This window comes from Antechinus flavipes, chromosome 3, assembly GCF_016432865.1.
Source record: "Antechinus flavipes isolate AdamAnt ecotype Samford, QLD, Australia chromosome 3, AdamAnt_v2, whole genome shotgun sequence".
In the NCBI taxonomy this organism is placed as follows: Eukaryota; Metazoa; Chordata; class Mammalia; order Dasyuromorphia; family Dasyuridae; genus Antechinus; species Antechinus flavipes.
The window spans coordinates 328,048,802-328,076,160 of record NC_067400.1 but is presented as its reverse complement, the minus strand read 5'-3'; the positions used below and the strand labels follow the sequence as shown (position 1 = coordinate 328,076,160).

Genomic DNA, 27,359 nt, shown 5'->3' with positions numbered 1-27,359 from the left:
ACAAAATGCTTGTAAAAAATGTACAGTCAGGCAAAAAATAATCCCTCAATGGCCATATCAAAATGTATTTTATATCAAATATATTCTCTTTTTAAGAGATTATTGTTGTATTTAATCATCAGTACTCTGGAATATGGTTAATCGGAGTTCTTCAGACTTTCATAGTTTATCTTTACATTGTTGTTATTGTATCAATTAATATCCTATTCTCATTTCGTTTTGCACCAGTTTATACAAATCTTCCCAGGTTCTTTTGAAGCCATCCCTTTTGTCATTTCTGATGGTATTATAAAGTTTCATTACTTTATATATTCAGGCTTTCTCAAATTGACGGGCCCTCATTTAATTTTTTGAGCAGCTATATTTGCATTTTTGTATATTTGGGATCCTTTTCCTCTTTGACCTTTTTGGAGTATAGACCTAGAGTGGTATCACTGTCAAAGGATAATGCTCAGTTTAGGAATTTAGGACATAGTTTCAGATTGCTTTTTCAGTATGACCAATTTCCCAACCTGTATTGATTTGCCTATTTTTCTGCAGCTCTTTAAACATTTGTTATTTTCCTTGTTAGTCAACTTTGCATAACTGAGGAGTGTAAGATTTGCTTTAATTTGCATTTCTCTAATTGTACCATTTTTCTTTTGATATTAATAGCTTGGATTTCTTTTTAAATTTGCCTATTTGTATTCTTTGATTCTTTATGGAACAAGAAACAGATCCTTTGAGCAGCTGGGAAATAGCTGGGAAATAGCTCATATATAAATTTTGGCTCAGTTCTTAAAACCAACCTTAGAAGTATCTTAGAAATGAAGTCTTTTTATCAGAGAAAGAAGCTGTAAAGATTTTTTTTTCCTGGTTAAATGTTTTCCTTTATTTTAACTGATCAACCTACACACTCTTTTTAAAAAATCTATTTTTTTTCAATTACATCTTAAATTATCTTTCTATTCCAATCGATGATTCTAGAGGTCAGAGGTTAGTACAGTCAGAAGGAGACATGCATAGCGCTAGAGGTGGTGCATTGGCATCTAGATGTCACAGTGGATAGAGTACTGGATGTAGCACCAGAATGACCTCTTCAGATTTGGCCTCAGACATTTTTAATTGGGTGGTCCTAGGAAGTCTTTTTTTTTTTGATGAAGAATTTGGGGTTAAACGATTTGCCCAAGGTGTCACAGCTAGAAGCAAAATAGGTAAGGTATTTTAAGCAATATAAAATTTCTTGAAATTTTGAAATCATGGGAAGAAAATGTTTTGAAAAAATTAGAAATCTTGGGAACATACTGAAATAATAAAACTTTTAAAAACATTATTACCAGCTCTAGTCATAGGCTTAATTTTAGAACTGAATGGAACCATAGAAATAAGCTAATATATATAATTCAGGTACCTAATTTCAAAGACAAGGAAACAGACCCCAAGTTAACTTTGATCAAGCACATATAGCATCATGCTTAGTAGATAACTGAATTACACATTTATAATTAACTTTTGTCAAAAAAATTTTTGCACACACAGCAGAGCAGTTACATAAAACCATTTTTCATCCTTCCATTTTTTACCACTTGCTTTCTCTTTTGAAAGAAGTAAACAATAAATTCTATATATTATTTTCAGAACTTCTGAACTTTATCCTGTTTTCCTTTTTTTTCCCTGAAGCTATTTGTGTTAAAATATTTAATAATGGCATTCTCTTTTTAAAAAAATAAAACCACCACTGTTCTTAACACTGGTCCTTAACCTCCTTTCCCCTCTCCCCCATTAAAAATTGAAAAATAAAATATTCTTTTGACAAATGAGCATAGTCAAGCAGCATGAATTTACAGTAGCTAAGCCCTAAAATATATATGTCTTTCTGTTTCTGAAGTCTATCACTTCTTTGTTAAGAGATGGGTAACTTGCTTTATAGGTCCTCTAGAAATAAGGTTGGTCATCGTAGAGCTTTTTGGTCTTTGAAAGTTGTTTTTCTTTACTGTGTTGTCCCTTTTACACTTTGTCCTGCTTGTTTCATTCTGTCAGTTTATATTACCTATGATTCTCTGAATTTTTTTTTTCCTTTTATTAAAGTGCTTTAATCTTCCATTATATTAATATTCAGAAATTTCTTCAGTCATTCCCCACTTGTCTGAGAGGTCTTTTTTTAAGACAAAGCTGTGGATCCCAATCCCTTTTAGGGTTGCATAACTGAATATGGGGGTTGCAACAAAGTCGGTAAGAGTAAAAGATTTCTAAGGCAATGACTAGAAATTCAAAATCAGATGTGTAATGAATCCAAGGTGTTTTCTAGCAGAGATTGTTTGTGTTGCATGAACATACAATATGTGTATTTTATATTGTGCATATGCATGAACGCTGTCAGAAACATCTTGGCTGAGATTTAAGACAGGGCCATGTAAAAATTTCTGTGGCAGAAAAGGGTCGCAAGTCGAAAAAGTTTAAGAAGCTCTTCTCTAAATAAGACCTTGGATTCTATTTATTTTTGTTCTTTTTCCTCCTTTTTATCCTGTAATATTTTTAAATATGTTTGATTTTTGTTAAAAATGGAACATAACGTTTAATTTTGAGATATTTACACAGAATTATTATGCTTTCTGCACTTAGTGCTTACCATAATTTTAAATGTAGAAAATTTCTTTTCAAAAATGTGAACTGTGGAGAAGTAAACCTCTCAAACTCATTGAATGTTATTGTAATTTTTTAAAATCTGTTATCACCAGCACGTTCTGTTTTGCTTTTAGTTTTAAGTTTTAGCATTGTTTTAGATTTGTGAAAACTTGACAACTTGCTTAGATAAATCATTTGTCACTCTTTTTTCCTCCTCAGTTATTTTATTTTTCCAAATTTTCAACATTCATTTTTGTAAGATTTCATGTATTTTAAGTTTTTTCTCTCCCCCTTCCTCCCTAACCACCTATCTCCAAGACAGCAAGCAATGTGATACAGGTTAAACATCCATAATTCTTTTAAACATATTTCTTTCTTTGTCATATTGTACTTTTTTTGTATTTAGGGGTAGGTATTTCTAAAACTTTAAATGTTTCTTTCATATGCTGCAGAAAGTTGAGGAATTTCAATCAGGTAAGGAATTTGAGGATGTGTTGTGTAAAAGCCTTGGCATCATGTTGCCAAAAGTTTATTATTGGCAGAATCTCAGACTCTTCCTGAATCAAACACTGAATAATTTTGCAGAATTTTAAAGTTTCTTTCCAACATCTCCCTACTTTGTAATTCAGTCAGTCAATATATGAGCAGTGTTATCACTCATGTTTCTGTTTTTTAAAAGATAAATTGGTGTCCCACTTTCAGTCCCTTTAGAACATACTCTTATTATTAAAAGTCATTAAGAAGAATCCCATAAGCAAAGAATTTCCTTTCCCAGGGAAAATGGCATTTCTGCATTTAATTCTAAAGAGATCAGTAGCTGCATTTTGCTGATAGTTCTTTTTCTATTCTTACTATTTACTTTTATACCATAAATGATTTACTAAAATTATCAGAAATAGCGGGTTTTCAGTTCCAATTGTTCAGTAATGTAGCTGAGAGAGAAGTATGGGAAATAAGTGTGAACCACAACATAGCATTTTTACTCTTTCTGTTATTGTTTGCTTACATTTTGTTTTCTTTCTCAGGTTTTTTCCTTTCTAGATCCGGTTTTTCTTGTATAGCAAGATAATTGTATAAATATGTATACATATATTGGATTTAACATATACTTTTAACATATTTAACATGTATTGGACAACCTGCCATCTTGAGGAGGGGGTGGGGAAAAGGAGGGGAAAAATTGGGACAGAAGGTTTTGCAAGGGTATAAATGTTGAAAAATTACCCATGCATATGTTTTGTAAATAAAAAGCTATAATAATAATTTTAAAAAATAGTGGGTTTTATCTAGATCTTTTGCAAAGGAATGTCTGATAAAAAGGTCATTGTGATTTTAATGCTGAGAAATAGATTTCAGCATCTTCAGGAAGTTGCATAGTTTAACTCACAGCATCTTTAATTATAGCATTCCTTTTATGCATTTTGTTATTTCCAGATCTTTAGTATAAATTTTTGGGGAGATATTCTTCTGTTTTTAGTAAAATTGGAAAGTATAATTACTTCTGAATCTCATAGTTTGTATGACAGAGTTTTTGTGATTGTGTTGCTTTTTTTCCCCTTAAAGTCTTGAGTAATTTTACCTTTTATTAAAATTGCCCTATAGATCTTTTTTTATGTGAACGTGCAACTTCTTGATACTACTTTTTAAAGAAGCACATTTAGTGGGGTGTGTGGCAATAACATATCCATTGTGATCTCTTGTGATGCTTTGATGTTCCTTGCATTGTCTTTTGGCAAAGCATATACTTGACTGTGAGGATACCCATTCTGTGTGAGTATTAGACAGATTTAGAAGAATCTGTTTTCTCCTTTGTCAAGGATTCTTTGAAAACATACCTTTTGTCATTTATTATGCTGCTGTAACATTAAATTATATTTCTATATACCAGTTTGTCTGATCATTTCCCATCTGTTAGGCATCCCCTTAGATTCCAATACCACCCCTTTCCTTATTATTTCCTCCTTTGCCTTTTAAGATTTGGAAATTTTGTTTTTCCTTTATTTATTCCCTTTCTAGTAATACCTTCTTAATTCTTCTCCTCTTTTGCCCCTCCCCCTCTAGAGTTTGTGTTTAATTTTCCTTTCTCCCATCTAATAAGAGGTTTATCTGATGCTGGTTTCTCCTACTCCTGAATTTGTATACTCTTGTAACTCAGTTATAATAAATGGCAAGGTCTATTTCTTTCTTCCTTTCTGTACTGGTGTATTCCTTCTTATACATTTGGAACAGAAGGAATCCATCCCAAACCCTGTTTTCCTATTTTTAAGTCCTTCAGTTCCCTTTGAGGACTTTTAAGATTCTTAAAAGATATTTTGTTCTTCTCCCCTTTTATAATGTTAAAAATACCTCTTTTAGTCTTTTCATTTGCTCAAATAAATTTATTTTTCGAGGTTGCTCTTTAACTCTTGTGTTATCATTTCAAAATTCTTATTCGGCCCTGGTCTTTTCATCAGAAAAGCTTGGAAATATTCCTTTCCATGAAAAGTTAGTTTTTTTCATCTTTTGGATTATACTCATACTTGGCTTTCTTGGAGGAGGCTTGGTTTCTCTTGGGTTTTGAAATATTTTCTAAAATCTCCTTTTTGACTATAGTAGAAGCTGCTAGGTCTTTTGTAATGTTGACTATAGTTCCTTGATGTTTGAACCCTATATTGGATGCACATGCAATGTATTGTTTTTTGACATGACAGTATTGGATTTTGACTTTGATGTTTCTGGGACTTTTTCTTTTTGGACTTCCCTCTAACACCGATCTGTGCAATATTTAGGTGCAATTCTTGAAAGATAAACTTTCCTACCCTAAAACCATGCTTTTAATGGAGTTCAGTAATTTTTATTTTTATTTTTATATTAACTTTTTAAAAGGGCTTTATTTTTCCCCTTAATTATATTTAAGACAAAAGAAGGGGAAAAAAACCCCACCCAACTGATTATTATATACATTATGCAGTTACACCTTTGTACCTTTTATCTCCATAAAGGGATGGGTTTGGGATATTCTTTCATAACTCTTCATCTTGCTTGATTATTTATAGCTTTGTAATTGACTAAGTGAATAATTCATTCACTTAGAATTTTTGTGTATAGTTCTTTCTATTTACATTATAGTTACGGCATATATTGTTTTTTGTGACTGCTTACTTCACTTTGCATCCATTCATAGAGATCTTTTCATACTTTTCTGTATTCATATACATTTCAAGTATAATAAGCCATTAAATTCATGTATCACAGATTGTCTAGACATTCCCCAATTGATGGGTTTTTGCTTTGTTTCCAAGTCTTTGCCTTTTACAAAAAAGGTGGTGCTATGATATATTTTGGTGCATGTGGAAACTGCTTATGGATGACTTCTCCCTATCTTCCCCACCAATTTTTTGATTTCATTCTAATGTTGCTTTATTTTATTTTTTCAAATACATGTAAAGATAATTTTCAAATTCATTTCTATAAGATTTTATGTTCCAATTTTTTTCTCCTCCCTCCTTCCATAAGAAGTCTTACTCAAGACAGAGTAAGCAATCATGTATAGGTTAAACATCTACAATCCTAAACATTTTCATATTTGTCATGTTGTACAATAAAATTCATACGAAAAAGGAGAAAAACCATTAGAAAGAAAAATCAAACAAGCAAAAAGGTGAAAATACTATGCTTCAATTCACATTGAGTGTTCCATAGTTCTCTCCTTTGTTGCAGATGGTATTTCCATCTCGTCTATTGGAATTGTCCTAGATTCACTACATTGCTTAAAAGAACTAAATCCATCATAGTTAATCTTGCTGTTATGTTATTGGGTACAGTGTATTCACTTTACTCAGCATCAGTTCATGTAAGTTTTTCCAAATTTTTCTGAAATCAGCTTGCTCGTCATTTCTTATGTTTTAATATTTCTTGAAATGTCAGGGAGTCACTGATTTCTTTTTGGTCTTTTCTGGTTTTTAGGACTTTGTTATTTGGGTAGGATTTACCACTTTATCTTTCTGAGCTATTTTCCTTATTTCATTTTTTTTTTTTAATCTCACTTATTTTTTTAAAGATTTTTTTTTCACGTAGAAAATGTGGAAAATCCATATATTACAAAGTTAGTCCCTTTTTTGGGGAAATATTTAAATCTATAATAAATTTTTGTACTGATGGACTTTTTTGAGCAGTTTTGTAGCAAAAGAAGTCACTGATTTCTTACAGGATTTCTCAATCATTATTTGATTTGGTGTGAATGTCAGGGTTTTGCTGAAATTAGGGTATGCGAGAGCTGGATGGTCTACCTTTATTCAGGCAGCCCTATGAGTTTTGTATCCTCTTTTAACTAGTTCTTTACTTGCCATTTTCTAAAGATTATTCTCCTTGGAAGAAAAAAGGGAAACTAATGAATTGATTGTTTCTTTTCTCTGTTAACACTGTCCTATTCATTCCAAGCAGAACTACTTTGTATTTCTCAATATAAAGTCAAATCTTTTTTCTTTTCTTGTGTGATTTAAACCTTTTAACTAAATAGTCTTATTCCATGAACCACAACATAGCATTTCCACTCTCTGTTTTTGTCCGCTTGCATTTTTGATTTCCTTCTCAGGTTATTTTTACCTTATGTCTAAATTCGATTTTTCTTGTGCAGCAAAATATGGATATGTATACATATATTGTATTTAACATATACTTTAACATATTTAACCTGTATGGGTCTGCCTGCCATCTAGGGGAGGGGGTAGGGGGAAGGAGGGGAAAACTTGGAAAAGAGGGTTTTGCAAGGGTCAGTGTTGAAAAGTTATCCATGCATATATCTTGTAAATAAAAAGATAAAATAATTTTAAAACTAAACTTTATTTAAAAATTAAAAAAAATAATAATCTTCCTGATTCATAGCGGAAAAATAGTTTGCTAATGCTTATGTCTTCCCCCATTATGTGACTTTCTTTACTAATAAATCCCTTTGCCCTGTTTCTACCTAATGAACCATCTTTTGTAACAGAACAAAAAAAGAGATAATATAATTCAGCAAAATTATCCAAAACATCAGTCAAGTTGACAAAATATTTGATATTCTGTGTTTGTAGTTTCTTCCCTCTCAAGAAGGAAGGGATGTGTACTTTTTCTGTTGTTGTTTTAGGCTAAACTTGCTTATTAATAATTACATAGTATTCAGTTTGGCTTTTTAAGTTTTTTTCCATCAATTAAATCATTGAGTATATTGTTTTCCTGCTTATAGATCCACTTGGCATATGTTAATAATGTCTGTCTATACTTCGGAATTCTTGACATTCATTGTTATAGTAACATTCCATTACATTGTTTATTTTCTTTAGCCATTTCCTAGTCAGTGGGTATCTACTTTGTTCTCTTATGTGTATTTTAGAGGGAAAAAATGGGAGGAGACTTTGAAACTTTAAAATTTTCTTTTTTGGGGAGGGATTATGGGAAAATTTGTATATGCCCTTTCCCTCTGCTCCAAACATTGCCAAATTGCTTGTGGTCGGACTAAGGACTTTGGTTGTCTGACTAAGGAGTTTGAAGTAATTAAAATTTTTTGAGCAGGAGAGTGACATGCACCAAATATTTTTTTGAGGAACAATTAATTTAGTTGCAGTGTATAGAAAGTGGGTAAAATAATTTTAGCATGATAAAGAAGATAGGCAGGGAGATAGATTGACCAATACTCTAAAGCACAGACTTTATTCTTACATAGTTTTTATTCACCTGAGATTCAATACCTACTCTAGATGGGCTTGGAAAAAGTTTGTATTTTTATCTTTAAAAATTCAACTTAATTTTTTTCAGGGAAAACCAACTAGATTGAACTATAGATTTAAATGCTTTTTTTTTTTTTAATGGGGTGAAGGGCTTTATATAAGTATGATTGCCTCCACTTTACTTTGCTATTTTGCCAAGTAAGACTTTGCTTTCTCTAATACATATGGTACTTAGGGCCTATAGGAAAAGCTAACCATAAAAGCGTTTTTCATTTACTTGCATATTAGTTCTTTTAACATAGGAGCAGCCTTACAGTTTGAGTTTGTTGGAAGCAGGTAAAATTATTAGAGATGCATCAATATGGATGACTTCCTTTCTATTAGGTAACTCTGAATTCTGAAAACAAAAATCTTAAAAATGAAGGTTTCTGGTCAGTGATGATTTTGATAAGTAAATAATTTCCTCTACTTCCTTTAATGTTAGAAATATGGAATTTGGAGTCTACCAGAGGGTAGCTATATATAGCCAAGGACCTGGGATGGGGGTGTAATTTCAAATATGAACTCGGACATTTATTATGTAGACTCTGGGCATGTCACAACCTCTGCCTCTGTTTTCTCCACTTTAAAATAGGAATGATAGCCCCTTCAGAATTGTTAGGAGCATCAAATGTGACTTTACAAAAAAAGTGCTTAGCACAGTGCCTATACACATACATAGCAGCAGTCCATGTGTAAATGTTTAATCTCTTCTCTTATTCTTTTCCTTGTAAAGGAATAGGTAGTGAGAATTGCAGAGAAGAAATTTGTAACATACTCTTTAAAAGATCCAATTTTCCTCATGATGTCTGGGAAGATTGAGATTTATGCTGTTGTTATAACTATTTAATGGAGGACTGTGGAAGCTGCTGATTTAGAAGAGATTGGGCTCCTATATGTTAGCTTCCATTAGCAATTCTAGGCTGTGGAGAAGGGACTGAGTTTGGCATAGTACTTACAACTCACATGTGTGTGCCAAAGAAATTGGCCATCATACCTGGGAGTTGTTATCCTCTTTTCTAATTTATGAAGTAACTTGATTTAATGATTGGTAATGATTTAAATGAATTAGCTTAAAGTTTGGGGTGGGGGAAGGAAAAATGGCTGACATGATAGCCTTAAAAGTATTAAATCTCTTTTGAAACTGCTCATAGATTGCTTTATTTACTTCTTCATTGATTAGTTTAGGACTAGCTTTCTTGGACTTTAAAGGTTTCCCCTCCTCACTCTAAATTAAATCAATATGCAATATATTTATAACATGAAAAACATTAAGTAGCTTATTAAATAACTACCCAAGATTTGAGGTCTGACATCATCAATATTAACTGAAATGATTTATGTTTTACCTAAGTTTGAGTGTGGAAGTAAGTTAAAATAGGATAAATTAGTACCCTTAATGTCAGAATGGAGGGATATGGAGCCAGAAAATAGGGAATGAGAACTTGGGTGAGGAAATATATGAAAAATGCACATCTCTTTTAAAATCAATGTAGGGAAAAGTACATGTAAGTAATAGAAGTTTGTGGAAATTAGGGGACAAATTATTAATCATATAGACACTATTTTAAAAGTTCAAATTAGGCTTTTATTAAGTTCAAGTAGATATTTTCAACAAAACTCTTATTTTGGAAATGGGAATATAAAATTAGATGGTGAGGGAACTTTTAATAATATGTAAAAAAAACCCCAAAAGCCATACTACCTGTTAGTGAAAGATGGATGAAAGATGGAATTGTTTTAATAGTGAACCTTTTCTTCTGGGTCCAGTATAGTCCATTAAGTCCTGATTTCCTGCTGATTGGTATTAATTTTGTGTAACTTTAGAATTCTTTGTATTTGGCTAGAATGATGTACTCTGCTCTGTTTTTATGTATTTTGATTTTGGTTTTACTTTACTTTTATAATCTTTTCCTTGTAAAATTTTTTCTTCATTTTATATCCTGTTTTCCCCACTCCCCATTTTGCCCCAATATTTACAAAAAAAAAAAAATTGCATATTTTTTCTCATCTTCAGATTCTCAAACATTTTACTTTTAATTTAATATTCCCTTCTTACTTTAACATGAAAATGCTTGAAAGTTCTGTTTGTCATCTTTTCATTTCATCTTGTTTTGGCTCCACTTTTTTCCTTTACGGATTTCTTTCATCTCTTCTTAGCCAGAGTTTTTAGGTAAGAGATACAGTGACATGTCTTTATTTGTGGTAGTTATGATAGTAAAGCAAAGAAGAAATGGACTAAGGAAATTCCAGGTCTGTGCATTATATGGAAGGGTACTTTCCACTACTTATTCTCAGTTTTCATTACTGTTTTTGTGGCAAGTGGTTTTGTTTCTTTTTTTTTCTTTTTTTAATGAGATGTTTTATTAATAATTAAACATTCAATAACAAGACAAACCGAACTTGTTACTAACTAACTACATAAAGTGTAATTATTTCCTTCTAATTCCTCATCAAGATTTTTGACCATTCTCATCTCCTTTTCCCCTCAATTCAATAAAATATTGTTCAACAAATATGACCAAATTTTAAAACTAACAATGAAGAAAATTTCATAAATGACTGAGACAATTTTGTCATCACTGTCATTAATTAGTATTAAGGCATCTAGAAATATTTTTTAGTCCAGGAACTGATGTTATAAACCTAATTTTGTGGATATGCTAAGCTCCTACCAAGTAGCATGATAATATATAACCCTTATCATTGCATCTTCAGGTTCAGGCAACATGTTTTGAAAGCATGTAACTAGCATTTTGTGATCACTTCAGGATTATATTGTGATTTGTGATCACTTCATAATTATATTGTGATTTGTTCTTAAAGAAATCAGTATAAAAATTATATACTTAGAAATTTTTGTTTCAATATGACTTAAATTTTTTTTCTTTTTAAACATTTGAAATGAACAAACCTCAACAAATAACACTTCCCTTCCTGTATGCAAAGTGGAATAAAGGTTATATGTGAAACCACAAATTTCTAATACATATGGCTTTCTTTAAAGTATATTTGTATGTATATAATCATTTCATCCTTATTTTCTTACCTGCTTGACTTGTGTTCCTTTTAATATTTTCTTCTGTTTTCTTCTGTGCATTGAAAGTAATGCTTCACTGAGCTTTTTGAGAGCAACATTATTGCTAGCATTCTTTCCTTTTTTTACATGATTGTAGAAAATGTGTATTTTATCTTTTGGTTTTGCTTCTTTTATTTTGTATTATAATAAATGCCTTTCCAGATTTTCTTGTATTGCTCATGCTTATATGTTTGAATTATGTTATAATTTATGTTTTATGATTTATAACACACTTTCTTAACCACACTTCTATTTTTGTTAGACATTTAGATTTTTATTTTCTTACAGGTGCACACAATTCTGATAGGAACTAGTTAAACAAGTAACTCTTCTTTTGGGGGTTTTGCACTTTCAGGGCATATTCCTAATGATAACTAGGCAAAGATTCTATTTTTAAAAGGCTTGGGATGAGTTAAGCACCACAATTTAAAGTAGTTGGGGAAAACATAAATTGCTGGTATTCTTTTTCATTGTAAATGCAGCATGTAAAAGATTAGTGGGCACTAAATTCATCCAAAGAAATGTAAAACTTAAGATCTTAAAACTTAGAATTATGAATTGATTTGTGTTGTATTATTTGTAATAATTTAAATTAACTCTTTATGATAATAACACTATGAAAAATATTTCACTTAATCCCCACCACATTAAAGTTAGTAAGTTGTGCACATATTCCTATTTTTAAATAAAAAATGAGCTGAGCCTTTTAGATGTATTAGGTGACTTGTCCAAAGTGACCTAGCTAAAGTTTTGTCAAAACAAAACTTGTCTTCTGATGCCAGTCCAGTATTTTTCTCCTATACCATGATACTTTGATGTCAAAAATCCATTTTATATCTAGGTGCTTACAGAACTAAAAAACATAAGACATCTGTTTTTAAGAACTTATATATATAGTTTTAAAAACCTAAGAAGCAATTACATATTGATACATATTGTTTGCTAATGAAGTGTAATATTTTGTTCTTCATATGAGACATGTTCTTAAGCAAATGTATCTGGGAGAGTGAGTTGTAGACATTATCACACTTTAGCGTGAAGTAGTATAATTATTCTTAATAGTAAAAAGATAATTTTAGTGCATTGACAACATTCTTAGAAAAATGGATAGGTTACACTTCTTAGAACTTGTTCATTTGTTTTGTTTTGGTCCAACTCGTGACTCCATTTTGAGTTTTCTGGGCAAAGATACTGCAGTGGTTTACCATTTCTTTTTTCAGCTTAGTGTACAGATGTAGAACCGAGCAAATAGGGATAAGACTTACCCAGAATCACACAGCTAGTGTCTTGAGGTCAAATTTGAACTCAGATTCCCCCTAGATTCCCCCTGACTAAGGACCAGGAATATTTATTGTGCCACCTATATGCTTGTAAGATGGATACAGGAAAATGGTAATGCTAAGAATTGGGAGCATGGTAACAGGAAAGGGATGATGGAGTGGAGTTTAGAAAAATTTTTAATTTTCCTTTACCTAGAAGTAAGAACAAAAACAATTTTTTTGAGAACAGACTCTGCAAATGAATATGCTGTCTTAGTTGTTTTCAGTTACTTATTCTATGGAAAAAGGACAGTGTACTGTTCACTGACACTCCCTGAGTGTTACATGGTAGATCTGCTCTCCTCTATCCCTTAAACACATACACTGGTTGTCTTGTAAAGGGGGCATGTATTTACTGGTACTTTCATAGGAGTTAAATAGGAGTTAATTTTCTTTTTGTTGAAAAGCACTTATGGACATGATTTTTATGGACATGAAGTTTACAGGGAAAAATTTAATGTGATTGGCCTTACTAAGAAAAGGATTTGTATTTGAGAAAAAAAGAAAGATTATGGAGATCCTTGAAAGGTAGATGTCACTGACACAGAAGTCCCTATTAGTTTTTCATTTGAGGAGATACTGAGGAGTATGATGAAATAATTTTAAATGATTAGTCTACCATTGAATGCAAGATATATGAATGAGGAAAGAAGACTGGTTATAAGTGGTTGTGGTATTGACAGATAAGCTTAGGAAATAATGGAGCTTAATTTTGGATGAATTTTAAATAGAGGTATTTATAAGTAATTTGAGGACTAGGATTTTAATGGCAGAATTAAGATTACCTAGGTTTAGGAGTCATCAATGAGAATGGACACTTCAATAATTTACCAGAGAACAATGCTTGGAAGAGGTGTCCTGTGAACTGAATCTTTGAAGAAAAGAGAAGGTAGCAACAGATACAGATAGGAATAAATGATTGAGGAATGTAGGGAATGGGTTGAGCACAGGGATAGAGTAAGGAAAGTGTGTTTAGCTGGAGATTAGAAAATATAAAGGCAAATAATGTGAGTTAAAGCCACAAGGGTAGATTGAAATCATATTGTGATAGGCCTTGAATGCCAGCATTATGTAGGGTTATTTGGAAAGTAAGAAGGAAGACAGTAAAGGTTTCTAATAGAAATTGGTATTAAAATGTACAACAGTGGAGATTGAAACACACATATGATACATATATACACAGATGTGTCTGTATATGTGTATATCAGAAAATTTGTTATTCTGCTATTTACAAGATAATTTTTAGATCTACTAAATATTTTATATACATGTATGTATATATACATAGGCATATATATACATACATGCATATATATGTTACATATAATTATTTTAGAGACATTTATTTTGAATTTTTTATAACTTCTGTATTCCATGAAAATCACTTTTGGGATACTGGATTCTTATTTTAAACAAATATTTATTTCTAGCCCCCCCTTATTATCTGTTTAATCTAAAGGAGTTGTTATACAAGTTAGCTGGCAGTAGTATATATGTAATTTTAACTTTCTCAAACTTTTATTTGAAAAGTAGGATCTTATGTGACTAAATTCTTCCTATATGTATTATGATCCATTTTTTGGTCTCTTCTATACTTAACGACTAATTGTTCTAGGTGGGGTGTTTTTGTGATTAGGTTATATGTATGAGTCATTGTAATTTGTAACTTTGCAAGTTATTGTACTTTTAAAATCAGTGGTTGGTTCTTGGTCACTGATTTTCAAAAAATAGATCTCACTTCCCTTCGATAGAATTACTTTTAACTGTTTAGGTTTAGTTCTTAGTTCTTCATTCTAAGGACAGGTACTCCTATTTTTTAAAGGATAGGTCCTTTTGTTCTTATCTTCTCCATTACTTGTTTGAAAAGCAGCTCATCCAAAGTGATAGATACCATAGAAATAATCTTTAAGTTTGTGTTGATAACATTTGGTTTATATATTATTTGCATTTCTTTTGTATTATTATATATGCATTTGTTTTATGTTATAATTTTGTTTAAATACATTGCTAATTCTCTTCATGTCAGTATCAATCTGTAGCTGATTCTGGTAATGTCATGTCAAATCATATAATACTCATATTATGAAAAAGCAGGAAGTAGGTACTCCTTGCTTGTAAAATTTTTTACTCCAAAAGCAGACACCAGAATTTATACATCCAAATGAAGTCTTCAAAGAGTAATCTGCTTGTTATTTTTTTATATATTTCAGCACTAATGACAATTCATAGAGTATTTGAGTTCGAGGCCAAAAAAAAAAAAAAAAAAAAGGTTATACAAAAAGAATTTAGTCACATGAGCAAAAAAAGATCCTGGTTTTCAAATAAAGACACAGGGAATTTAGCAGTATAATATATAGGTAGTGAGGATTGTTTTTTTGTTTTCTTAGTGACATTTTATTTTGATTTAGTACTTTTCCCAACTGTTGAGTGTTGTTTTGGTTTCTTAGTAGGTGTCTTTTTCTAACTGTAATCTGGTCTGGTAAACTTTAGGTGATCTTAATTATCACAAGGTAAATGGAAATTCATCTTTAATTCCAGCTCTTATCCAGCCCAGGCAAATTAAGGTTTTGTAATACTAATATCTTCCTCCTTCCCTTTTTTCTTTTAGGAAATTTGCTGCAAGATCCTATTGCTCCCACCAACTCAACATGTCAACACTATGTTTGCAAAACTTGTAAAGGCAAGAAAATGATGATGAAGCCGTCATGTAGCTGGTGCAAGGACTATGAACAGTTTGAGGAGAATAAACAATTAAGCATCTTAGTAAACTGCTACAAAAAACTATGTGAATATATAACACAAACTACATTGGCACGGGACATAATAGAAGCAGTTGATTGTTCTGCTGATGTTTTGGCGTTGCTCAAAGATGGATCTTTGCTGTGTGAGGAGATGGAAAAACCCTCAGATTCATCCTTGGCTTTGTGTTTGACACATTCCCCTTTACCTTCAACCTCAGAACCTACTAGTGATCCTCAAGCTAGTTTATCCCCAGTATCTGAAAGCACACTCAATATTGATATCAGCAGTTCTGTTATCAATGGTTTGCCCACTTGTAATGGGCTTTCAATAGATAAGTTTGGTATAAATATTCCTTCACCCGAACATTCAAATACAATTGATGTTTGTAACACTGGAGTTGACATAAAAACTGAAGATCTGTCTAATAGCTTGCCACCTGTCTGTGACTCAGTTTCTACTGATTTATGTCCAGCAGGAATCAATATCTGCAGTTTCAGTGAAGATATAAAACCTGGTGACTCTTTATTACTTAGTGTTGAAGAAGTACTCCGGAGCTTAGAAACTGTTTCAAACACAGAGGTGGTTTGTTCAAATTTGCAGCCTAATTTGGAAGCTAGTGTATCCAATGGACCTTTTATGCAGCTCTCTTCCCAGCCTCTTAGCCATGTTTTCATGTCCACCAATCCATCACCTCATGGGTTATCATGTACAGCAGCAACACCTAAGGTCGCTAAGTTAAATAGAAAACGATCAAGGTCAGAAAGTGATAGTGAAAAAGTTCAGCCGCTTCCTATTTCTAGCATCATCCGGGGCCCAACACTGGGGGCATCAGCTCCTGTAACAGTGAAACGAGAGAGCAAAATCTCTCTCCAGCCTATAGCCACTGTTCCTAATGGAGGCACTACTCCCAAAATCAGCAAAACTGTACTTTTATCTAATAAAAGCATGAAAAAGAATTTGGAACATGGACCCAAAAAATCTCATCCTAAAGCCAAACCAGGTCTTCTGAAAACAAAAGATAAAGCAACAAAGGAAAAGATTCCTAGCAATAATGTTATGCCAGGAAGTCCTACCAAGACTGTGTACAAAAAGCCACAAGAGAAGAAAGGGTGTAAGTGTGGGCGTGCTACTCAAAATCCAAGTGTTCTTACCTGCCGAGGCCAACGCTGCCCTTGCTACTCTAACCGCAAAGCCTGCTTAGACTGTATATGTCGTGGCTGCCAAAACTCATATATGGCCAATGGTGAGAAGAAGCTGGAGGCATTTGCAGTGCCAGAAAAGGCCTTGGAGCAGACCAGGCTCACTTTGGGCATTAATGTGACCAGCATTGCTGTGCGCAATGCCAGCACAAGCACCAGTGTAATTAATGTAACAGGGTCACCAGTAACTACGTTTTTAGCTGCCAGTACACATGACGATAAAAGTTTGGATGAAGCTATAGACATGAGATATGACTGTTAAGTTGGTCTATCTACTCACCCCACTCTGTTGGGGAATAGCTACAGTTTTAAGGCAGCTATGGTTCTGTTGGTTTAACTTGCCGGAGCTCCTGAATATAGATCACTTGTATCAAGTGTTTTCATTGCTAAGTTATATGTGTTAGTGTCGGGGAAATAGTTTGCAGATAATGGAGGAGTAACCCTACAACTATATGTCCTTAGTTCTTACAGAACCTCATAGTTTGAGAACAAATGCTGATGCAACTGATTTATACAAAATGATCTTTGGCAAGGAAAATAACATTAACCTCATTGTTTCTGGTCATGCTTTGTGCGTAATCAAAGTTTCTGATTAAATGTAAGGAAGTGGTATCTAGTCAGTCCATCAAGATTGTGCTAATTTTATGTGGAAAAGTAGCCATTAGCTTGGTTTTTTTGAGGGGTGGGATGGGGGAGGGAGGGAGGTTGTGTTGCTTCCAAAAAGCCATCGATTTCTCCTGTTGAAAAGCTGATGTATCCAGCGCAACCTTTGTGCTGACATACCATTTCTGATCATGAAAATTGGCTACGTGATGTAAGTAGCAGTTCTTAAATCAGTATTATGAAAGAGAAAATTTGCCCCTCATTAGAAATGCTTAAGAAATCTGTCTAAGTGAAAGAACTGAAATTGTTAGCTAGACAGCAAACATTAAGCTGTTATTGCTAATAAGCTCTTCTAAGTTGAACCCCTGTACTAAGTCTGATTAATTTCTGGTTTGAAAAAAAAAATCTATAACGTTCTTCCTTCACTTTGAGCAATGTTCTCTAATTGGCTACATAAAGAAGTGAAGAAGAGCCATTTTATTCTTAAGGCAATTGAATTTAGACTATAGTAAGTGACAAATATATGAACCAATAACTAGTTCATTTAAAAATTGGGATTTGTTTAATTTTGGAATAATGACCCTACAATTTGTCCAGATTTATTATACATTATATTACTGCCATAGGCCACTTCTTCATTTTTTGTTTTTGTAACAGTTTCTTGCAACATACGTTATTTTGAATATGGCTCTTAGTTAAAAGGTGCTATTTGGTTATGAAGGCTTCTTTATAGAAACTTAAAAAGAAAAAAAAAAACCTTTATATGAAGCCTGTATATTTTTTAGGTAGGTTTGAAAATAGGGGAATCTTCTTTAGAATGCTCTTTTGCATGTAAAGCACAAGATATGTTTCAGTTTAAATCCACCTTTTCCCTTTCCTGTTTTACTGGGGAGACAGATGAGTCAAAAACATTCTGTTGAAGGGAAATCTAGTCAGTTGCTTCAAAGAGCACAGCACAAACAAAAACCAGGACTGACTAGATGGTAAAGAAATGCCCTACTGATTTAAAAGGAGAGTCGCTGTTTTGACAGCATATATAAAGAAATACTGCTAATTTTCAGTTTCTACTACGTCCATCATCTCAAATGAGATCTGACATAACATTGAAGATATGTTTTGATTTGGCACACAGCATGTACAATGATGGTTACTCACCTAGTCCAAGAAACGAGGGAAAACCTTTGGACACAGAGCAGATGACACCTCCTTCTGTTTTGTAGTGTACCCTGGTGTCATTTTTCTGTGAATGTGGTCAGGTAGAGTTGTTTCTGTTGTTGTTGTTGTTTGTTGTTGGGTTTTTTTTTTTTTTTTTTTTTTTTTTGTCTTTCGGTGGGGTGGGGGGGCTAAAGCCATAGGAAGAAAAATGTGATGTATGTGTCCAGTATGTACTATTTTGTTTTTGTTTTGCAAGAAGAGTCGAACTATTTTTGATAACAAGAGTAAATGGTGGAAAATGCTTCTTAGTCGTCTTGTCTTTATTTGCTACCCCTAGTTTCAAGATTTTATTTAAGTCATGTGTTAGCAATGTCTTATGAAAAATGTATTTGGTCAAAATTTGTAATTTTGTGTTGACCAAAAATTGCCATATCATAGAAACTACTTCCATGAGTTGATGATTATAACTTAAAATGTAAATTAGTTATTATTTATTCCATAAATGATTATTGCAAAGAAAATGCTCTTAGAAATGGACTAATTGGGATATTTTTGCAAGACCCCTAAGTTTTCTTAATGCAGCTGATGTTAGAACTTTAAATTCAGAGTTACCTGATTGTTTCCCAAATTTAATGTGATTCCCTTAGTTTTCTATTTATTGCTGCATGGGATGGTGGCAATTTAGAAAATGTGGAAACCATGAGTATGTGAGACTTCTGATTGTTGTGTAATGTTGAAAATGATGATTTCAGGTTGTTTTTAACACAAATTTCCCTTTTTTATGCTGGTATTCTCACTGCCACGTTTTTTGAAATATGTATTATGCCCTAAGTCTATCAATAAATGTTAGTTTTCTAATTCCATGTTGTAGAATGTTGAGGGCTTTGGGATGGTATGCACTCAAATGTTTTCTGATATGTAATTTCAGGAACAAATTGATTACATCTTGTTCCTTTTTTTTTGTTGTTGTTGTTGCTTTCCTGCATCCTGTGAATATTTAAGACTGATAACTAGTAGCTGAAAAGGAAGATAGAGAAACTGCTGAAGAGGTCCAAGTTAACCTCAGAAATTATCTAAGAAGATCTGAAACAATCAGAAAAATTAAGTTTACTTTTAGCCACAGTTATTTACCATATTACATCTTATTCTCTTTTTGATATTCTGTGAGGAATTAACTTTTATTTTTATTTTTTATGCTTAGAGGTAGACTTTTTGTAGTTTAAAAAGTATGTAGATTTTCAAGTTGGAGTCATAAGTTGAATAGTAAAATGTCTCCTAAAAACTTGAAGAACATAATACAAAAGTAGGTAAAAAATTTTTTTTTGCACACACTAAAATACTGCTTTTAAGATTTAAAAAATTGATAGTTTCAAAATGTTACATTACTGAATGTATAGCACTTTATACTTTTAAAGATTGCATTCACAAAACTGAAGTAGATTTAAGAGAATTTTTGATATATATATATATATATATAATATATAATACCCACGGCACTGTATTTAAAATTTTTTTTTCAAGTGTGGTTATATCTTATTGATATACTAATAATGGTTTGCAGGGCAAATTACATTATTTACATTTCTGGGGCAAGGTTTTAGATTTAGAGATGAGTAGCTGACCCAGAATGGAATAAATAACATGTATGTGAATGGAAGTCGATGTGACCAAAAGAACTTTAATTTGGAAATGGAGGGGAAGGGTGAAAATGAGTTATATATTTTAAGCCTAATAGCACAAGAGGATTAACAGGTAAGACACTTGTCCAGTGAAATAGATTATAATTTGCAGATGCACTTTGGAAGATTGTTGCACGTGACTGCGGTACTTGGTGAAAAAATGAATCTTGTTTTATGAAAGAAGGGAAAAGTGGATTGTATAAGGTTATAAGTTTGTCTTTTGGCAAAATCCTAAAATGCCTTACTAAAATGTTGGTTTGTGAATATATAGAGAAAAGAATAATGGTAAGTACCACTGTGAATTCACCAGGAAAAAGTCATGCTATTTTGCCCCTTTCTCTTTTTCTAGACTAAATTTTTCAAGGGAATATTGTAAATGAAAAATGTAACTGATATTACATCTTATGATAGCATTATGGGCAAGATGGAGAGATTATTAGCTAAATGGAAGTTAGGTGGATTCTGATAAAGGAAGGGATCATTAGACTGGAGCAATGTTTCATAGTGTGGTCACCAGCCCTTTTTTTGTCAGTCTTTTCATTAGCAGTTTGCTAATTTACAAATCAGTTTTTTTTTTTTGCAAATAACACTAGTAGTATCAATGAACATTTTAGCTTTACTTAGCTGACATGTAGAAAAGGATTTACTTGGATCCAGAATTATTTGGATGAAAGAAGCTACATTTTGGCCTAAATGTAAGGGAAAATGTTCTAATATTTAGAGCCATCCCAAAATGCAATAGACTATTCTCAATAGGGAAGGTAATAATTAAGTCTCTCTTAGATGATGCTGTTTGAATGGACCATTTATTAAGGATATTGTAGAAGGGATAGCTTATAGGTTACACAGATCTGACCTCTTAAAGTTAGTTTTAATTCAAATATTCTAGATTAGTTTAGTAAATATTTCATCTTTGCATATACCTTTATTTGGTTGTCAAAAAGGGGGGAAAACAGTGAATCAAAGATAAAACCATGCACCCCTCTTATTCCCTCTCCCCCATCTCCTCCCCCCCTCCCTCCCCCAACAAATTTTCCAAGTTTTCACAAGTCATTCAACTTAATTGATTCTATCTTTAGCCACTGGAAACACTACTCAAATATTATACAAAGAAATGAGATAAGATGCATGGAGAAAAGCCATAAAATTAAATTTAATTAGTCTGCCTCATAGCAATTAGTGCTATGCTATTGAAATTTATTTTGTGTTGCATAGTATTAATACCAAAATAAATTAACACGGAAAGTATCAGACATGAAGATGTAACAGGGAATTGTGATGTGGTATTGCCAGTTTTGGAAAAATGTGACTATTAGCATGATTTCTGTAGTAAGTAGGTAGTGATGACAAAACATGCTACCCAGTTCTACAGACTGCTTTTTAAAAAATGTTATTTAACATTAAATCTGTTCTCATATACTGAGTTTTGTTTTAAAAAATGTGCCTGAGAGCATTAGATTTTGATCTAAATTTTTTTTTTTTTGTCATTTTTAATGGCTTTGGCCATTGTGTTTTTACTTAAAGAATAAAATACAAAATTACATATAACTTAAATTTTAAAAGCATGGGGAATTTAGTAGAGAAGGAACGTCAAACTAGGCCAAAAGAAAGCAAGGAAACAAGCCTAGTTTGTATTATTTTAAAATACAGGACTGAATTTTAATTTTGTTCTTTCCTGAGTCTTAAGTGAAACAGTATGTAGGCCATTATGAATGGCAGATCATCTATACACTACATTTATTTTAATTATTAGAAAAATCAGTATTACCCTTTTTTCATACCATGCAAGATGAGAAAATTGATTTCTTCTGTTGGAAAATTATATTGGTTAATTAATAGGTAAATGCAATTACTTGTATCAGGAAAAGAAGCATTAACATTAGGTTTATTGAGGTTGTCACAAATTTATGTTTTCTACAGATTGGTCAGTTTCATCTCGAGTTCTTTCTGGGGGGAAGTAAGAATTTGTTACTATAAATTTCTCTTTTGAATTTAAATGACCTTTCTAGTTATGAAGGGTAAAGCAAACTAAAGCAATTGGGATTCTCACTTTTGAAGTAAAAGGAATTATTGACTGATTTAAAAGTTACATATTCTGAATTTCCCTGGGTCTTTTCACTTTTTTCATTGCATCTTTCACCAAAAGAGAACAGTGAGAGCAAAATGAACTAAATTTGGTTACTACTAGTAGTTTTGGCATAAAAGTTTAGGAGCCTGTGGCTTTCTATTAAAGTATTTCCAAGTTTTCATCATTATTTACTATCCATTATCCCATTATTTTCAAAGTAAGACAATGTTATTAGATAATATAGAATTTGGTGGCAGTGTAGTTGCAGGGAACAACATTACAAGAAATGTAAACATGTTTGGAACTACTTCATGCCTCCACAGGGGACAAATACAGGTTTACTTTTCTCTATGAAAAGAATTAAAATTTTCTATTTTTCTAGGAAAGTCCAATCCAGAAATTTAAACAAGTGGATTGTGGTTAAATAAGTTTATTTTGAAAGAAAGTAATAATAGTAGGGAGAAAGAAATTTATCTTGCTTTGAAAGAAGAATTGTAACTCCTAAGTAGTTAGTTCATAACACTTGAGGGTGAACTAACTTTAGTAATTTGGTTTATTAATTATAAAACTACAACGGCTGAGCAAGTTGATCTTTGTACTGTAGTTCATGTTTATAACTAAAAGAAAAAACTTTGAAAAAACACTTATACCCAGGGGACAAGTACATTTGAGTTCAGGTTTAATTTTCATGCCTTGTGAGTGAACCATATATATCTTACATTTAAAGGGACACAGTGAAAAAGCTAGGAGATACTGCCTAAAGTTTTTGAGCACTTATGTGCAGAATAGCCCTAACATAATGCAGAACTGATAATTTTTTTTAATGATAATTTTCGATATAAACATTTTTTTCATTTCCAAAGTATGTAGCATTAAGGAAAATTGATAGATAGCTATATAGCTGTTGTAAAGGAAATTATTTACCCCAATTTAGAATGTGCATTCAAACCTATTGCACAAAACCATTTAAAATTAATCCAGTGCAATTGATACATTTACAGACATGAAAGATTTTAAGTGGCAGTATATAAAATATCCTTTGCATGAGGAAATAAAATTTAAAATAGTTGTGTGCTGGCTACTCTTCATCTACTGAATGAAGCTTTCCACATTTCTCTGAAAGGCCTGAGATGACAATTTTGTCCCCTTTGTTTCCAAGTTCAGAAGGAGGAACAGGTTCATCTGCTTCATATTCTTCAAAGGAGCTGTAAGAACAAAAACAATTCCATTTTAATTTTAAATTTGTATGTATCATTGTGACAAAAATGGTATAAAAAATGAAATAACTGCAAATTTAGTGGGGAAAAATGCACACCACAAATTTCTGTTCTTTGGTGACTATAGTTTTTGTTTTAGTTTATAAAGTACTCAACACTTTTATTTACTTTGTAATTTGTACATAATAAATAGGGAACATATTTTACTTGTTGAAAACTAAGGTTTGGAGAGTTTCTCTTAAGTCATTTAGCAGGTTGTGTGACAGCCAGAATTTTGAACTTGGTGTATATGTATTCTGCACTAAGTGCTTTAAAATAGGAATGGAGTAACCATAGAAGACAATTGACAATTATTTTTTGAGTTGTTTTTATTTAACTAGAACAATTATTTCTCAAGCTCCTTTTTAACATGAATAAGTGACTTCACTACAGTTAGAAACTTGCTGGGCTACTGGACTGGCTGCCCAGTGCGCTTTCCAATACACATGGCCTGGCTGGATTTTAACAGCAGTACATATTTCTAACTTTCTCAAAGAAATCAAATTGGCCAAGAAGAAATATTAGTAGCTCCTTCATCAGCTTTAATAATGAGTTAGTAATCAAAAGTGCATAAAAGAAGGCTAATTAGGGGTCAGACTAAATGCTTTCAAAATAGGAGATAATCACTATTGCCACCCAGTGGTGACAATGGGAACTATCACTTTACAATGGGTCTAAGGGAGAGAAGGGGATTTGCCTAAGTAACAAACCAACTAACCAAAAATGCCTATGGATCGAGGAAGATTTTTACAAAAGATAATCGGACTTGACTGATAGGAGAGGGAAAAGGTTGAAATACATTTTGTTAAAGATATAGAGGACACTTTTGGGGGGGGTTAGTATGAGGGAAGAAATGTGCTTAAGTGTATGTCAAGTTGAAGACTTGAGAGTAAATCCTTAAGCAGTGATGTTTTACAAACAGTTTTTGAGCAGGAGAGTGACATGGAGTATTTTAAAGAACACATTACTTTGGTTGTTAACAACATACATACAGTACGGAAGACTAGGGACTAAGTACAGTAGTCCATTTGTGAGATAAGAGAAAATAACCTAATATGCTGACTGTGGAAATGGGAGGAAAAGGATATTATATAGGAGAAATTTCTCCAGTAATAGCTACGAAGCAATAATTAATTAACAGGTCCTGATGCAAAAACATTTTTAATTTTTTTTTTTTAAGGTGGTGTTACTGGGAATGTAATACTTCGGCAGCAAAAGCTTTTTTTTTTTTTTTTTTTTTTTAAATGGAAGTTTTCTTCAACTTCAGTGTTATTTAATACATAACAATGACTTGAACTTATAGTTGCTGTCCTTAAGAAGCTTATATTTTACTGGGGTAGACAACATATAATTAAGGAAAGGCAGATGGGAGTCATAGGGTTTAAAATGCTAATCTTAAGTTGAAGTCTCATACTGATACTGAATACAGGAAGCCACAAAAAATTTTTTGAGTAGGTTTGACACATTTTAGGAATTATCAGTTTGGCCAATTCTGGAGGAAGGATTGGTGAGGGAATGAAATGCTAGAAAGAACATGCTAAGTTTATATAAGAGATGAAAAGAAACCTGGGGTTTGAAGATAAAGCTCTAGATGTAATCCAAAAAACGATTTTAAATACAAATGGAGAACAACTTTGTTGTATAGAGACCTAGGAAAAATGTTGTGGGAGGCAATGAATTTGCAAAGAATTGTCTAAAGGAGAATATGCAGAAGAATGAGAAACAAACAAACGGAATAATGCACAGAAAGGAGGTAAGTAGATGGATAGAGTGCAAGCTGAGTAATAAGTTAGAGAAGAAGGCAGCATGGATTGAATATAGATTAAAAGTTTTGATGGATGTCCTGGAAAAAGATCATGCCAGAAATAGTTAACTAGGGAGATTTAAGTTTTCATGATGTTGTAGAAGAGTGTACTGAGAAATCAACAGATCAATACAAAATGCTAATTGGCCAGAAAGCAGAAATGAAAAGAATAAAAATTCAAGTCTATGCATTTTTGTGACTTCCTCTCAAAAAGGAGGATTTAGGATTAGGGTATTTATGTGCAGGAAATAGTAAACCGGGTATGGTGTCAGGAGTGTAAGTGAGGGTACCACTGAAAAAGACCTAAGCTGGGAACAGAGTTAAATAAATACAGTTGGCCTGGGTTAAAGTTCAACAGACTATTTAACAATCATTAACTTTCTTCAATGGACAAGGTGTTTTTTTTTTTGCTGAACCAGTTTTTATATGTGGACCTTTTTTTGACTTTTTCCCCTAATTTCTTTCCACAGAATCACAAAAACTGAGTTGGGAAGAAACTCAAAAACCATCTTGCCCAACCTCTACCTGAATAGAGTCCTCTACATAACACACTTGTCAAAAGTGCTTATCCAGCCTTTGCTTGAAGATCTCCAGGGAGGAGGAAAATTGACCTTCTGAAACATCCCATTTCATTTATGGACACTTACTGTTCACAAGTTTTCCCTTCAAGAATAAATTTGTCTTGTTATTAGTATTAGCAAAACAACTTATTTCGTTACACCCCAGTTCTCGCTTTTAAGTCAAGCAGAACAAATCTTACTCTTCAAATACTTATTCCAAGTTAAATATCCCCAGAATTAATTGAAAACTGGATTTTAATCCTATGTTGCATACGGCAAGGGATATTTTTAGTAATGCGTTACATGAAATTTTGTTAAATCTGTCAAGCATTTGTGCTGTGTGTCAGGTACTATATGCAAGATGCTCTTTAGTTATTTCAGTTAAACTACAGTGAAAATCCTCTATACCCACATATGCAATTATCTTATTCAAACTTCTGTCACCCTTCTATTGTATGGAGTGAAACAAATGTTGATGTTTCCAATACTCCAGCCTCCCATTTCCTTAATCTGCTTAATTCCCATTACTTGTTCATCTCTGATACACAGATGGTCATAGCCTCTGTCACTTAACAGTGTTTTATTTCCTTGTTGACAAGTTTTGATCATAACTTTTATTAATTTTGTATTTCCTTATACTCTCAGACTTGCACCATATCTCTACCTCTCAAGTTTTTTTCCCCAAGTCTATGAGCCTGCATTGGTTACACTGTTATTCTGAAACTAGTTGAAAGTTATCCTTTGTATTCTTACCAGTCTTTTGCCCTCACAGTCTAATTGGAATTAGGACTTTCTCTAATCTAAAGTCTCCCAATTTATTTGTTTTTTCCTTTTATAGAGGAAACTAGTCCTTAACAAACTTAATTTGATTCTTGTCTCCTTCCCAGTACTTATTATTATAGTGTAGCTATTTAACTACATTAACTAATATAATATGTTTACTGATTTGTTAATAATAGCTAAACTTCTTGAGGAAACTTTTAGTCTTTATCCTTCCCGATCTATAGCATTTGACACTAGATTACCTTCTCTCTGGATTTCTGGAATACTGCTCTCTCTTCATTCTCCTAGCTGTTCATCTGCCCCTTTTTACTTAACTTTGCTAGTTTTTTTGCATCACAATTTACTTTTATGGCCTCACTGGCTCTGTCTTGGACCCTGTTCCCTCAATACTATTTTACTTGGTAAGCTCAGTAGCTCTCATAGATTCTCTACAGAGAGATTATTTCCTGTATATATCTAACCCTAATATTCTCCCTCAGATGCTATAGTCTCACATCACCAATTGCCTTTTTAAATACTCAACATGTTCATAAAGAATGCATCTTTTTCTTCCAAAGTTTATCCTGTTCCCAACTTTTTTATACCACCCCTTTTTTAAAATTTCACTTTCTTTTTTTTCTTCCCTCCAGTTAGGGAGGGAAAAAAAATCTTATAACGAAAATGCAAACAAATGCATTGTCCAAAAACATCTCATCCTGAATATATCTCCTCGAAAGATGGGTAGTATAGGGTTAAGTGATTTTCCCCAGAATCACACAGCTAGGAAGTGCTAAGTGGCTGAG

The 27,359-nt window shown here is 32.5% G+C and overlaps 2 protein-coding genes across 4 annotated transcripts in view; one reads left to right on the top strand and one right to left on the bottom strand.

Annotated features, from left to right (window-relative positions):
- The window catches only part of MSL2 (MSL complex subunit 2), a 35,709-nt gene extending 16,424 nt beyond the window's left edge, over positions 1-19,285 (top strand). Inside the window, exon 2 of the mRNA XM_051985600.1 lies at positions 15,337-19,285. Within this exon, the coding sequence (XP_051841560.1) occupies positions 15,337-16,931 (1,595 nt within the window). The 3' untranslated portion in view covers positions 16,932-19,285. The remainder of the gene's footprint in view (positions 1-15,336) is intronic.
- A 1,608-nt stretch (positions 19,286-20,893) lies between these two features.
- The window catches only part of PPP2R3A (protein phosphatase 2 regulatory subunit B''alpha), a 214,947-nt gene continuing 208,481 nt past the window's right edge, over positions 20,894-27,359 (bottom strand). For all 3 annotated transcript variants that reach the window (XM_051985596.1, XM_051985597.1, XM_051985599.1), the window contains one exon: positions 20,894-23,379. In XM_051985596.1, coding sequence (XP_051841556.1) covers positions 23,253-23,379 — 127 coding nt within the window. In that variant the 3' untranslated portion in view covers positions 20,894-23,252. The remainder of the gene's footprint in view (positions 23,380-27,359) is intronic.